The sequence below is a fragment of the Mixophyes fleayi genome, chromosome 3 (genome assembly GCF_038048845.1).
Source record: "Mixophyes fleayi isolate aMixFle1 chromosome 3, aMixFle1.hap1, whole genome shotgun sequence".
Classification (NCBI taxonomy): domain Eukaryota; kingdom Metazoa; phylum Chordata; class Amphibia; order Anura; family Limnodynastidae; genus Mixophyes; species Mixophyes fleayi.
The window spans coordinates 252,417,429-252,433,908 of record NC_134404.1 but is presented as its reverse complement, the minus strand read 5'-3'; the positions used below and the strand labels follow the sequence as shown (position 1 = coordinate 252,433,908).

The window sequence follows — 16,480 nt, the reverse complement described above, 5'->3', positions numbered from 1 at the left end:
AGTGGTATGAAGTATACCAACACTGGACTGTGGAGCAGTGGAAACGTGTTCTGTGGATTGACAAATTGCGCATCTCTGTTTGGCAGAGATTAAAGCTACGTTAAAGCTACTGGCGAAACGTATGTTGGAACGTGTGACATCATCTGTGACGTCACACCCCGTAAGTGACTGCCGACACTGAGATTAGGTCCGTTCATCGGCGTTACATCTCTTCTCTTTGTGATTTTGCTCCATTATCATTACTCTCTGATATTCATCAGCTGTATTTGAATACTAGTCCGTGCTGAGCGTGTCACCTTTATTTAGCATATCTATCTATACTGCCGACAAGATTGAGGTTGAGCCTATCTACATAGAGGGTTATGTGACCATATGAGATTGTTTATTCCAGATCTCCAAGTGGCTATTTTGTAATCTTTGGTCCTATGAGTATATCAATACTAGCTAGCTGACAATTCAGATATACATTGGCAGACTATGAGCCTGGTACTGAATATATGACTATTATGTCACAATCAGAACACGTATATCCAAACTCGAGTCTATACGATCTCTGCCTACAAATTAATGTCATCTTTTACTCACAGAGTTGTCACCATTTTTATTCATAGATGTGGACAATCCAGTCCCAATTTGAATACTGTCATAGTACTCATATTTACTGTTCCCTCTAATTATATTATCAAGCGGCAGTCACTGAAGGGTTCTTTTATTTTAACATATTTTCTGCCTATCTCTTCCTTACTTGTTTTTATTCTTATATTTCGCTTTAAAGAAAGTTTTAACATATATTTTTTTCAATAAAGGCTACGGCCCTGTCATACGTTACATGTTACCACGATCATTATTCATGAACTGGAGTGCACTCAATGTTCATTGAACCCCAACTTCTGTTCCTCTCCCTCCTCTTTGATCCATTGTTTAAGTTGGTGGTGCACCCCCTCTAATAATAATCTAACACATATCAAGTGATAGTACTCATATTCATTATATTAGAGTTATTTGTTATGAGGAAGGGTCTCTCCTGTGAGCACAATTTCTCTTGTTCCACATATACACAATGCCATGAGAATACCCCCCTCCTTTTTCATTTCCATTTTTATTGCACTTTTGTAACTCCATATGTGTTTTGATCATCAAAATTAACTAAATATTAGATAAAGAGTACCTGAGTGAACAAAAACACTTTTTTACTTATTATCACTTTTATTGCACCAGTATTTTTACACAGTGCTATATATATATATATATATATATATATATATATATATATATATATATATATATATATTGTAACAAAGGGAGGCATTTATCTGACAATATGCAAAGAAAACATACAAGCAGAGTAAGACATTGGCGCAGTTATGCACCTAGATTCAGGTTAAACCAAGTAAAGACTTATGTGTAGTTTAAAGTTGGTTAACTTACATGATTTAAAAGCTGCTTCCTCTCAGCAAACAGACAGGGTGTGTCTGTTAGTTGAAACAGAGCCAGTGATGGGTGTTTTTTCTTAAAGAGAAGGTGGGTGTGTCACCTGTCCATCAAGCTAAGGCTGGGGGAGGAGTATCATGTATAAAAGCTTGTTTGTACCATTTGTTCACTGAGACCAACGCAGGTAAAGCTGACTGGTCCTAAGAGAGCTGGTCTATGTATAGCTAGCGTTTAGGGTCTCCATGATTGCTGTGCAAGTATACGGTGTCAAAACATTTACCATCCTGACAATAAAGAACCATAAAAAGGAAGAAGTTGTTCGCGTGTGCTTCTGCAGTAGCGGGCTCTTGCCACAATATATATAGTCATCCCCATCAGTCCCAGGGAAATACTATTTTATTATAAATTATGTTTTATTACTTTAGTTTGGGCAAAGTTTCCAATAATTGTTTCAAAGCAGATTGCTTTCCTCAGTTCACTTTTAATTGAAAGAAGAGGTAATGCTTTTAGTCGCTCATCCTGTATTGTTGATTGTAATTTATTATCATAAAGTATTAATTTGCTAAATGAATGCTTGCCTCAGCAGTTTGTAACCATTAAACAAAAGTACATTCTCAGGGAGATATATTGGGAAAAACATCCTCAATCTTTTCTTCATGCAATAGCTTAAGTTGTGATGAAGTTTGTGACAGCTCCTTCCTTTGGAAAGCTGTACAAACTAAACCATTTCTTGAAGAAACACTTCTTTGTCTATTACTATTGGATAATGCTAAGCCAGTTTGGCACCTCTTACATTATTTTTCTGTCTGTCAATCTGTAACAGCTTAGAACAATCTTGAAATTATCATATATTACTGTATATGCAGCAATTGTATCATGCAATGCCATTTTGAGGCAATCAATTATACGCCAGGATGTCTCCACATGAAATTTGTCCCTTGCACATAACAGTTTCTTCTGACTCCTCACTATTCACATTCCTTTTTTTCCTTCCTGGATGAGTTACTTTATAGTTTCATCTATCACATGCTGCCTGTGCTTTCCCCTCTCAAAGCTATCAAAGCTTTCAGTCAGTGAATTTTAAAAGTGACCAAGGAGTTCTAGTAAATCTACAGCAACCTTAAGATCAATGGTTGTGGATTGCAGTGATTTACTTGTGTTAAATGTCGAATGAATGGTGTTCCAAAACTGACAGGAATACTATTTCTAGGAAATCCATTGTCTTAGACAAGGTGTCAGCTTCATGTCTTGTAGCTGCATTTTTTTTTGCTTATCATCAGCAATTTTGTCAAATGCATATTGAATGTTTTTGTATCCCTGGAGAAGGCAGCAAACCATCTTGTTTCTGAAAGATTCTTCACTGTGAGTCCCTGCTTCTCCAGATGTCTCATTAACACAGACCAAGGATAGGTGGAAGCAGAAAAGAACTTGGTAGACCTTTAAAAGGAAACTAACAAAGCTTACAGCGTCTATACAGCAATTAACAGCATTTGATTCAATACGGTTCAAGGAATGTGCTATGCATAGCACAAACACACACAGTGGATTCCATCACCCTTACTAGCATGCCAGAATATTTTCCAGCCATGCTTCTTGCATTGTCGTAGATCTGTCCACGACATTTCATGTTATTTATGTTTTCTGACAAATATTCTAACAAGTCATTTGTAAGATCTGCAGCCATATGACCCTAAATCCTTCATAAGTATAAAAAATGCCATTTAACACATACCACACAGTAACACTGAGCTGATCAGCATGGGTTACATCTGGTGCTGAATTAACCAACACTGAGAAATAGTTGAAATGTGAATCTTCCTTGACAATATGATTTGTCACTTACTTTGCTATGAGTTCAATAAACTCTTTGTCACACTTCAGACTGGAGAATTAGGATTCTTCCTAATCAGTCAGGATTGGCACTAGTAATGTCAAGGTATGGAGTTTAACTGACCCTCCAGTCTTCACCAGGAACTTCCGCAAGGTGGTATGGACTTTGCTAACGGGTACCCGCAGGTCGTGGCCCTCTAACTCCCACCTGATGTGACTAGCTGGGAAAAGATGTCAGACGTGAGGCACCAAATCATTAGTCAAAATGCACAGTCAGGAGTGAGCCAAAGATCAAGGTCACAAACAGCGGTTCCAAAAGAGAGACAAGCCGAAGTAGGGGGTGTTATGTTCGTCTAGTCGCTATCCATAAATATTGTCCACTGCAATCAGTGTGGTTCCAACGCTCAAAAGAGATTTAATAGCAAGATGTAACAAATAACAATTAAATAAAATAAAGTACAGCCGATACTTAAGCCGCACACTGGATCCTGCATACAGTCATTCAGTCCTGAAGCCTATGGTCAATGTAGACTGAATGATGGTCTCAATGCCTGGTTTACATACCGTTTGTGGTACATAAAATACAGTGGTGATATCATGGCATTTTTCCATTGGTTCAGGATTTAGGACAGTCCAGTATAATGCAGTTCATAAGTCTGTTCAAATGATGCTCTCCAAGGATGGGGGTCAACTCTTCAACAGCTGCTTATTTGTCTTCCCGCCAAATATTGGTTCAAACTAGTCAATTAGTATTCCAAAGATTATATCATTTTGAGAATTATTCCTTTATCATCCATAACTAGCATACGCAAGGTGCGATTGCTTATCTGATTGTAGCGGATGTCTAATGGTTGAAAGTGGATTAGTAAGACACTAGACACGATACATTTCTTATATCCTGAACCTTAGATATCATAAAAATGGTTTTAACATTATTATATTAAACTATTACATTTCTTACATTTGATTATAAAAGACCACGGGCCTGATTCATTAAGGACCTTAACTTGATAAACTTCATATTTTAGTCTCCTGGACAAAACCATGTTACAATGCAAGGCGTGCAAATTAGTATTCTGTTTTGCACATAAGTTAAATACTGACTGTTTTTTCATGTGGCACACAAATATCAACTTCAAATTTCAGTGTACAAATAAGCTATTAAGTATCTGTGTGCTACATGAAAAACAGGCAGTATTTAGCTTATGTGCAAAACAGAATACTAATTTGCACCCCTTGCATTGTAACATGGTTTTGTCCAGGAGACTGAAATAAGAAGTTTCTCAAGTTAAGATCCTTAATGAATCAGGCCCCACGTGCTGGAACTTTATTAAAGTGAGCTATTTATAAATGAATGTGTGAGTGTAAATGTATATAGAAGTGTTCGCTAGTGTTATTGCGTAATACCCCTTCCACGCTGTAGCGCTCTATTCGCATATTTTCACATAAAACCAATTCAGTCGATGATTATTCATTTGAAATGACTTCATCCAGTTATTTGACATTCACAGGTTTAAATCGAGAAGCAAGCAATGTCAATTCACAGATATAATTGTGCGACAAACAACATGATTAGCTAGAGCAAATAAGACCTGATATTCTGCCAGTGATTACTGCATAGAGTGGGGTTTAAATAGCTGAGAGGGTTTGTCATGTATCAGCGATCACATGACTGAAATCAGGAAATGATGCGAGAGATCACATAAGCACACAGCATAAAACAACCAGGAAGTCAAGACAGAGATCACATGACTGTAAACTCAAAGAATCAGTAAGTGCTAGGAGCAGAGGATGTAGGCCTGCATGGAAGCACCTGGTGCTGAGACCAGTAAGTAAAAAATAGATACTGGTGCTGGCATGTGACAATCTTTAACAATAGTTGATAGATATCCTGTGTTGCCTTATCCGCTGTTTCTGAAGTCTTAGATATGTTTTGGCAGAACTCTATGCACCCAAGCAAATTACAATTATACTTTGAACCAATAGCCTTATCACTTCTGCAAAAAGTTAACCCTCTTTCTGCTAAAAGTTTCACAACTGCTACAACTTTCCATAGTTTTTCACACCAGTATCGTATTCCTGATTTTTCACCACATTCCCGAGCATGAAAAATGCAGTTTCGATGTGCATCACTTTCTTCATATCTTGGAGCTGGAGAAAACTTGCATTACCTTGCCATTGGCACTGACATGTTTTGGGGGGAAGTAACTGACCAATTAAACTTAAAATACCAACATACTCATTCATACATCATTAGCCACTTGACCTCATTTATGAAGTTCACTGGTTTCAAGCAGTATACCTAGCTGGCCAGCACACTTCAAGGTACATAACAAGTCTCCACTCTAAGGGGATGCCTCTGCAAATTAGTGCCACATAAGTTTGCGGGGAGGATGAAAAATTTCAAGAGCTGAACTGTGTAAAGTGCAAGTGTCAAGTTCAACCTTCTTCTATTTTAGGACTATCCTTTTCATTAAATTAATTTTTTCCATTTTTTCTCCTAAAATACTGCTAAGTTGAGCCTCATTCATGGATTTAATTAATCATGGGAGTGAGGTGACATCAAGCCATGTGGTCTTTTGAGTGTTTTTTTACATTGCCAGTCTGGCACATTACCAGAATTGTGCATGCTGATTAAAGGTCCCCTGTGAAGATGCGTGGTTCCCAAATCACTCAGACACGGTATTAAAGGAAAAGTAGAAGGATGATTTGTTCTGCAGAACAAGAATAAATACAGCACAGCCCCCCTTAACGATAGCAGGTCTAACAAGGGAGGAAATCAGTTCAAATAAATCCAGTGGGATAGGTATAGCACGGTTCCCTTAACAATAGCAGGTCCAACAAATGAGGAAATCAGTTCAAATAAATCCAGTGGGATAGGTACAGCACAGCCCCCTTAACAATAGCAGGTCCAAAAAGTGAGAAAATCAGTTCAAATAAATGCAGTGAGATATTTTCCACAGCACCTCTCTGGCAGAGAATCACATCTTGGTCAAGTCAGTCACATACGTGTCCAACTCCCAGGGTAGTCTCTTTTATCACCTCATAATCCCACCTTGGGAACTGCCTGCTCAGGGGAGTTGCAAAATGTCTCGATTGGTGGGCTTCTCACACTATTCAGCCCCCTCCCCTACCTCCCCAGGTGTCTTCCCTCAGGTGACCCCTGCTGGGTCCGACTCCTGGCTGTCTGTAGAGCTCACTAGTCGACAATAGGGAGCAAACAGATATAACAATGGTAGCTTAATTCACTCAACTCATGAGTGTTCCTTGTGGAGGTGGAATTTAGCCCCTGAAGCACTTTTCCAAGGAGATATTATAGGTCCATCACTGAACCTTCTGGATAACAACATAGCTAAAAAGTGCAGTCCGAGTATGGATTAGATTAAGGGGTTGTAACACTGGTTCCATACACCATGCCTGTTTCTTTACACCCCCGCCCATCTCTATTAAGGCATCACAGTGCCCCAACCCAAATTTTGCTTTGGGGCCTGGTTATACACTAATCTGCTCCTGCCTTCAACGTATGTACAGAAGGATGGTTGTAGTCAGCTTTAGAAATGTGAGAAATTATACCAAATCTAAGTTGGTTGGCATACTCCAAGCTAGTCAAATTCTCATGTGAAAATATGTATTGCAATGTTTAACAAAATAGTCAATGTAACATAAATCTAACCAAGGACATAGACACTACCAAATACTAAAATTCATTGGCTAAGTTGTTTGGAGTTCATTTCACCATGCCACACATAAATCCCCATACTAACCATTAGCTAGTTTTATAGATTTTATTTTATATGTATTATATATTGTGTTTCTAGGTATCACAAATAAGGTGAGAATAGAGCTTCATAAAACAGCAAGAAAAGCTCTGGAAGCTTCAGCCAAACTTTTCAGAAGAGGACATGATAGAGGTAATGTACTTAGATGGGCAACACTTCACCTTGACTCACCTTTCATATGTAACTGCATATTATATATTTTTTTCTGGGTGCATATTTCAATATACAGTAGATATGATAAATGTAAATACAGGAAAGTAGCAATAGGTAAAAGCCAATAAAACAAAAACTTTCAAAAATGTTTTTATGGTATCTTGCCATTAGAAAATAGTATATTTATATTCTTTAAATATATGAAAGTTTCAAACACTTAATTCCCTAAAATCTAAATTTTTCAGGCTTGAGTCATTAAGGCAAAAAATGGGTAAATTTAATCCTGGATAAACCATGTTACAATGCAAGGGTTGCAAATTAGTTTATTATTTTGCAAATAAAGAAAATACTGGCTTTTTTTTGTCATGTGGCACACAAATACTTGATAGCTTTATTTTTACACTGAAATGTAAAGTTGATCTAGGACATGCCCTAGCCCAACTTTAAATCAGCCATCATATTTTAAATGTACCGCCCTCCTCTAATACAACATGGTTTTGCCAAGCTGCAAAGTTACTCTTTTTTTTTTGCTTTGGTCTCCTTTATGATTCAGGTCCTTAATGTGATGCCCTAGTGTTGTTTTTTGCCTTCTACAGATATGCTAAAAATTGTAGTCGATTACATATATTTCTCAACAGCCCAAAATGTCAAATGATGCCTTTCATTATCTACTTAAAAATGGCCAAAACATATTTACAATGTTTCTCCTTTAAAGAATGTTCAATGGAGAAGAAGTTGGTAACGATTAATCTAAAAATACAATAAAAAAAGAAAGGAATAATTGCATATGCCTTGCGTGGGATATCAAAATGACATTGCTAAATTGACTATTAAACATTAGCATGCTATACCACACTGTGCCGAGGCTCAACACACATCAGTCTTCTATATTTGCCTCAGGCATAAGAATACTAAACTTTAACATACATTAATAAATCCAGATTTTTTTTTACCTACTGAGAAGAAAGTGCTTAGTGAATGAGTTTGGTATAGTTTCCGAAGTTAATTTCCTCAACAACAACAAATTATAGGCATTATAAAATAAAGATAAAGCATGACATTTTTAGTAAGTATATAGTTGTGATATAATATATTTTTTTTTTATAGAACAATATTACAATGCAAATGTGGAGGATCATGAACTTCCCATTTGGCTTCTCTTGAAGGGCACACAGTCAGCAGATAAAAGGGTCCGTTTGGAAGCTGTCCAAAAAATTGCTGGAATCCACTACTTATGTGGTAATGACTATTTATTTTTATTGATTATAGTAAGAACTCCTAGACATTATAATAGTAATAATAATAGTAATAGTTTGTATGTTCAATGAATGTTTGTATACTATCTAAAGAAATAGATGTTGAGTCCATCCATACCAATACAGTGTTCAACAAATGGAACTAAAAAAAGACACATGCACACCTGAGCAGAAAATTATATGTAAATGAATGTGAATTGAAGGATGCACATTTTTTGAATGTACCAAATAGATTTAGTCTTTCAACACATAAATGGGCACAAGCTCATTAAGAATAATGTGCTTTAAATGTAATGCAGGTGCTGTTATGTAGCGCACACATATCATTTTGCAATGTGTTGGTATGGAAACCTTTTCCTATGTTGTGCCATGGCATTACATGCATTACAAGTCTTTGGCAAGAATACATATGTATTGCATAGTGCTACTGTTTGGGAGTTGAGTAAGTATACATCAGCAGCAGAACCTTTTCTTAAGGGTGGTGTTGGATTGTCAATTTCTGCCCCAGTATCTCACTATTTATCCTCTCCTAATGCCTGCACGTTATAGGCAGTGTAAATGATGGGTTGCTTTCACACTTCCGTGAATAAGTGCCATGTGCACTGTCTGCAGCAGGGCCGTAACTAGGGCTGTGCGATGGGGGCGACCGCCCAGGGCGCAATGCAGAAGGGGGGCGCAGTTTATGATTATTGTAGGTTAATTTGGGTAAAATTGAGGGCTGGGGAGGGCAGCAGTTTTCTTTTTTGCCACAGGCGCCAATAATTTTAAGTTACGGCTCTGGTCTGCAGCATTTGTTAAGTGTAATCACTTTAGTGTAAGAGGAGCTGGGCAGTGTGCAGACTTAAGAAGATGATAAAAGCTGGGTTCCTGAAGCAGAATTCACCTGTCTGACACCAGCAAAATCTGAAAATCTGCCAGCCAAGAAATGCACCATGATATCTATGTAATCGTCAACATCATCAGTCATTTTTGAGTTTTATAAGCAGTGGTAGCCAATTGCTGTGTTTATGTAATCACTAGGTACTGTGTTTTTGTAGATTACCAATATAGGACAGTGGCACAAGCAAGTGATAGAAGAACAACTATTGGCTTAGCCAGGAGCAAAGACGTAGACCTTCGCTTTTTCCTTCCACCTCCAGCCCTGCCGAAAATAAATGATGTAAGTGTAATGCACAGCTTTAAAAACGTCATACTTCCAAGAGATAAAATAGACACATGATTTCTGGGTTCTGGTAAATTCGTAATTCCATAAGCTGCCTTTAAATAAAGAATGCTAGATCCCGAAATGCCTTTATAAAACATGTAACACAGGCAAGTAAGTATTATTAAAACTTGTAATGACTAAAATATTTGTAAGAAATGCAACATTTTACATAAATATGAATGAAGTACAGAATTGGGATATATTGTTATCATTCCCCCCTAAAGTATTTATATGTTACATATTACTCTTCTGGACAAATGGTATGAATATATTTAAAAACTCCATCAAAATATAGCTTTATAATTACATTGAATAAGCCTAAATATAATGATCACCTCATACAAGCAGCATGTTTTGCTTCAAATTGTGCATTGGTTTAAGGAATTATGTACCCCTGCTGTAAAATAAAAAGGATATTAGAAGTCAACTCACCGTTATGTTACCTTTTAAAAAGTATTTGGCAAGTATACTCACATATTTAAATTGTTAAGGAACTTGTGCCAAGGAACTTGTGTGTGAATTGCAATATCCCTATTTCTTTCAATAGTAGTACGTTATACCGTTTATATTATGATCATATTTAAAGATATATTTTACATTAAATTGCCTCCACACAATTAAAAACAAAGTAAATAGTTTAACTTTCTACATATAAGCAAAACTTTAGATTCAGTTTATATGTGTTACATTAGTCTAACCTTGAGTCCTTTCTGTTGTGTTGCAGAATTACTCCATAGAAGAGGAACTACGCCAGTTGCTATCCTCCTTACCTCAGACTGAGCTTGATCAATGCATAAAGTACTTTACATCACTAGCACTAAGAGAGACCAGTCAGTCTCTAGCAGCCGAACGGGTAAGTTAAGATATTTATTAACTTAATGCACATACAAATCCTCAAAGGGTTGGACAAAATTGCACCTTTTAGATATAGCTGGAAATAATTAGATGTCAAGCAGGTGATTACCCTTCACTTTGGGACTGAACTCCTCTGAATGAGTAGCAGGCGCCTGCAATATAAAAATCACTCATTAAATGAACTTGATAAAGAAAAGGACTCAGAGGATGCACATCCTCTGTAAGAATTCAACTTGGAGGCATTCTCCTGTTCTGTGTCACTGTGTCTACTGCAGTGAGCCTGGAGGAAAGAAAGAAAGACAGATAATTGTCTGAGGAGGTCAGACAGAAGAATGTAACCAAACTTGGACAATCTCATAGCTTAAAAACTATTGCCAAAGACCTTGATTTCCACCATACGTAATGTTATTAGGAATGTTGCAAATAAAATATAGAACGAGCAACAAATAAGCTACAACCTGTAACTCACATGAAGACAGCTGTAAGAAGCGTTATCCAGGCTCTCAATTATACAAAATAGAACAACACACAGTGCTCAATTCTTGGAATAATCAGTATATATGAATATGAATGTACAAACATACAGAGTAAGGGATGGAAATCTAAATCTAAAGGCGGTTGTAAGTTTAATGAGATAAGATCTTGTGTTCATGAAGTTTGGTCCAGAACCATGTCAATTGTTGTGTTCTTAAAATACCATTGTCCCAGTTTGAATGCAGTTAAGTTGTAATAAAAATGGATGTCTCTGAGAAAACTCCACTTTCCTCCAAATATGTTATTAGAGAGAAATATGAAATGCATAGAAGAAATACCGTAGTAAGTTTTTATATGATATGAATAATAACGTGACATCTAGTACTTCAACTTGGATGTTCTCCGTTGAGCCTTCTTGTAGTGAACCAATGCACGCTATTCAATAAATTCAACTCTATCCTTGTAGTGCTAATACTGTTATATTAATCATGTAGTCCTCACTGTTTACTTCCTGTATTGAGTTGTACTTGGGCTATGCTTTTGAGGCACTCCCATGTTGGTGTTTAGGAGCATAAATGAAGAAGAAGCGCTATCATAAAAAAGAGGAAAATTTTAATGCAATAAAAAATAGTAAAGACTTGCATATAAGTAACAGACTTGGGGCTAGATTTACTATTTAGTAAATTCTGCAAAATGACAGCTAGAATCTGAATGGTTGCTATAGACAACATCTCCACTTTTTCAAACCCGCAGTTTAGTAAATATACCCCTTTGTGTCAAACTGGATCAGCTGATCCAGCTGTTGTTGTTAATTGCAATAAATAGTCTACCGCTTCAAATACTTGAACTCATGTTAAAATCTAAACATAGTCCAAGATAGGTGCCGATGTCAGACATCAATTCTAATCAGTGGTAATAGAATTAGTAGTCTTTCATGCAGGGCCATCTTAACAACATTATGGGCCCCCGGGCAAAGCAGTGCACTGGGGCCCCTACATATAGATAGATATAGATGTATAGAGATATAGATATATAGAGATAGAGATAGATAGATGTACTTGCTCAGTGACCCTTGAAGGTTTTTTTTGCAGGCTTTTTTTTTTTTCAGGATTATTTATTCTAATTAAGAGCCCTGCTTATTGGGCCCCCTTGTCCGTGGGGCCCCTGGGCACCTGCCCATCATGCTGTTATGTGCGTATTGTCGCTAACCAATAACGATTGTCGAACCTCGATTTGTGTTTCCAACGCACAAAGATTTATTCGCAAATAGTAGAATAATTATGCTCAAGCGAAGTAATAGTAAATACAGCCGTTACTTATCGCAGGCGCTCTGGATCCAGTGCAGTCATTCAATCCTGAAGTCTGGGGACAAGATGTCTGCACTCTGGATCACAAGCTGCTGCTTATATACACAATCACATACAGTAATACAATGAAGATGGAATAGCTTGCATCTATTGGTCCAGGTCTCAGGAATGTCCAAGGGGTCGTCATCATTGGCCAGTTCATACAAAGGAATCCAAAGGAGGGGGTCATCTCAGCAGGGGGTATGCTCTGCTCTTCCCGCCAGGATTCCTCAGTCTTAAGTAGTTCATAATTCCCTATCATTCATAACTTGTGTATGCACTCTGTGACTCCCTCGCAGAGTGAACCAAACAGTAGGATATGTAACAAGGTTCAGTATGATACCACTCATGATGTTATTCCTTCAACCCATTCCGTGTATTTCACTAATATGCATGTAACTCTGATATAACATATAAATACAACTATATTTCGACATAACTGACTATGTGTTGCAACTACCATTAATGTGTACTATTTTATAAGTATGCGTGTTTGTGCGAATGTGTGGTAAAAGACCGATTACTGTTGCTGCCACGTGTAGTGGATGCGCAAGCCCTTTCACGCCGTAGCGTGCCCTTGTACGCCGTAGCGTACCGTACGCCTCTTTTCAGACAAAGACAACCAAGTTTGCTAGACTTTAATTGAAATGACTTTATCCAATTTACTGACTTCGACAGTGCCCAATGGAAAAGATAGCCCTGCTTTCATGCATATCATCCCTTATTGGGACTTTTTCAAGAGAGTTGTGCTCTGATATACGGAGCCTGCTAAAAATGCTGTATTCCTAAATGTATCGGAGTCCTCATTGGAGATAATTCGTGTCTGGTGTATACCACAGTGTGGGCGGTGATATGTTAGATCCTTGTTATGATGTGAGCTTGATTAGGATAAATTTGTGCATCACTTAAGCAGTGTTGTGAGAAAGAAACTGTGATACTAAAGCTGGGTACACACTACAGAAATTTCAACCAACTTTTTATGCCGAGCGATTTTACATGCCAAATGAGGCGATAATCGTCCATTTGGGCAGACTTTCGACCATCGTGTCACTGCACACACTGACTTTTGAACGAGCGGTCGTATGTCGGCTGTTTTTATTGGACGAAAACAGTGTAGTGTGTTTACATGCGATCGATGTTCCGATCGCTCGTTCCATGAACTGCATTACTATGTGCATTACTAGTGCATTGCATGCACTAGCCTTGTTTAGGACGATTAAGGGAACAGCAAACGTCCCTTTAGCGACTTTTTACAGCCAGCTTTAGTAATTGCAATGATAACATAATTTGCATGCCGATAATTGCAATGCTGCACAAGCACTTGTCAAGAAACTGTAAGAATGTCAAACATGTAAGATTGTATTGACCATAACAGTTGATGCAAATACATAATGTAACATTGTCCACATAATATCAGATAAGAAAATGATACAACAGCAATCAAATTATAAAAATAAAAATACAGCAACATTAATTCGGATCAACATAACAAAAGAAAAAGACATGGCATGAAGATGAAATTAATGTAAATGAAATTGGAATAAGATAAATTACAAATAAAGATAAATATAGAAATAAGGATGGAAATATAAGTAAAAACAATTATGGTGCTAATTACTGAAAATAAAAAATGCCAAAATGTATAACAAAGCAAAGTGCCTGTAAATCTAAAAATAAATAAAAATAAGAGTAAATATAAATACAAAACTAAAAATAAAATATAAATACATGCACTTTGGGGCATATTCAATTGTCCGGGTTACTCGCAAAAGTAATGCGGCGTTGAAAGTATGACCGTTATTACGTTAATTCTAACCCGGATTTCAGCTCATAGCTCCCTGAGCTGCAAGCAGAAAGCCGGCGTTAAAGGTACCATAATAACGGTAATAGTGCGCAAGCCGCGTTACTTTTGTGAGTAACGCAGACAATTGAATATGCCCCTTTATGTCTGCAATCCTACCCAAACACAATGTTATAACGCAGTTGAGCATCAGTAAGTCAGTGGACTATATACATTGAAAAGTATAATATACCTCTGGAAAGATGAAATCCGATAAGTCTAAATATTAGAAAACATGTTATGCAAGAGGAATGATAGGGGGAGAAATGATCTATCTTTATGTAATAAGAATTGTTCTTCAAAGCCTTTAATGGGTGTCAGAATTTTAAGCTTGAAAATCCTTCCTCTTTCCTAATGAAATCTTCTCCCTTCCAATTTTTTTCGACATGTTTAATAGCAAGTAAATAGAGACCTTTTGAGTCATTGCTATGAACTTTGGAGAAATGTTTAGATACACTATGTAGTTGATAACCTTTATGTATATATCTCAAATGTTCGGCTATCCATAATTTATGTAATTTAGGTGGTTAGGCCTACATATTGTATGTTGCAGGAGCATTCAATAAAATAAATAACATTTGTTCTTTCATAGGTCATGAACTGCTTAATCTCAAAGGACTCTTCAAATAAATAACATTTGTTCTGTCACAGGTCATGAACTGCTTAATCTCAAAGGACTCTTAAGAATGATATGATTTGGAGAAATGTGTCAGTTTATTACTTCTGTACCCTAAGGTTTTACAGTATATGCATTTACCACAATGAAAAGAACCTTTGCTAAGTATTGTTTTGTTTAGGCTTGTAATGCCTTGTGATTAAAAAAAATATGAAATATGTTTTTTAGTGATTGTGGAACTCAAATTGTGTGCTTTTCTGAATATGACTTTTGGGTGTGTTGGTATCAAATCTTTAAGCGTGTTATCTTTCTGTAAAATATGCCAATGTCTTTTGAAATTATTGGATGAGTTTGAATATTCTGTAATGAAAAATAATTCTTGTTTCTGTTGTTTAGTTTCTTTTAGTTTGTAGACAAGTAAATCAGTTCTATTTATATCTTTTATGTCATTGAAAGCTTTTTCCGTCAATGATGGGTTCAAGAATTTCTCTAAAAATTTATGTTTCAGTTGTCCTGTTTTACTATAACTTTTATTGAACTGTCTTACTGATATGTTCGCCAAACAATCTGGATGATGGTGGTGTGACTGGATCACATATAAATAACTTATGGTGTGAATTTATTTAAAGGAAATAGCGCGGGCGCTTATTTATATAAATTGCCAAGGCACTTATTTTTAATATTGTGTATATTTTGAGATAGAAAATCGTTATTTCTGAGACCAGGGTAGAAAATGTGTTTTTTCTGTTTAGCCTCTCTAGAGGAAATGCATTATGCCTGATGCCTGATGTATATATCTGATACAATGAGCCTTTGTTTACCAAGCCTTTGGTGTATTGTGATGTTGGTAAGTGGCTTGTTTTTTTGTTTTTTTTGTTGTTCTGTGAGCAGGGCCGGACTGGCCATCTGGCACTTCTGGCAAATGCCAGAAGGGCAGATGGCTAGATGGGCCGGTGTAGGGACCTAGCCTATTAATGGCTGGCCCCGACACTCACTGGCTTCCAGGTGGCTGGCTCCTCCCCAGGAACCAGCTATCTTTCTACATATGTCACACAGATTGCTACTCAGTTTTCTCCCCCCCTCCCTTATTCTCGCTTACCTATCCGATGTCAGTACTTCAAGTGTGCAGGCACGTCTAGTTCTGCCCTGAAGATCTTTTTTTTTCCTAAGGGGGGGTTGATTTGCCGTGAATCGCAGGGGGGAGGGGGAATTGCAGCGAGTGTGACAGGGAAAGGGGGGAGAGGTGGCACAGGAATAGGGGTGAGAGTGCCAGGGGAGAAGGTAGCACAGGGAGAGGTGAGAGTGCCAGGGGAGAAGGTAGCACAGGGAGAGGGGTGAGAGTGCCAGGGGAGAAGGTAGCACAGGGAGAGGGGTGAGAGTGCCAGGGGAGAAGGTGGCGCAGGAAGAGAGGTTAGAGTGCCAGGGGAGAAGGAAGCACAGGGAGAGGGGTGAGAGTGCCAGGGGAGAAGGTGGCGGAGGAAGAGGGGTGAGAGTGCCAGGGGAGAAGGTGGCGCGGGGAGAGGGTGAGGTGCCAGGGGAGAAGGTAACGCAGGAAGAGGTTGTGAGTGCCAAGGGAGAAGGTGGCGCAGGAAGAGGGTGTGAGTGCCAAGGGAGAAGGTGGCGCAGGAAGAAGGATGAGAGTGCCAGGGGAGAAGGTGGCACAGGGAGAGGGGTGAGAGTGCCAGGGGAGAAGGTG

General features: G+C 37.8%; 1 protein-coding gene across 2 annotated transcripts in view; it reads left to right on the top strand.

Annotated features, from left to right (window-relative positions):
* Positions 1-16,480, top strand: part of SERAC1 (serine active site containing 1) — a 305,705-nt gene that overhangs the window by 130,278 nt on the left and 158,947 nt on the right. For both annotated transcript variants that reach the window (XM_075203404.1, XM_075203405.1), the window contains 4 exons: positions 7,080-7,172; positions 8,301-8,432; positions 9,487-9,608; positions 10,378-10,506. In XM_075203404.1, the coding sequence (XP_075059505.1) occupies positions 7,080-7,172; positions 8,301-8,432; positions 9,487-9,608; positions 10,378-10,506 (476 nt within the window). The remainder of the gene's footprint in view (positions 1-7,079; positions 7,173-8,300; positions 8,433-9,486; positions 9,609-10,377; positions 10,507-16,480) is intronic.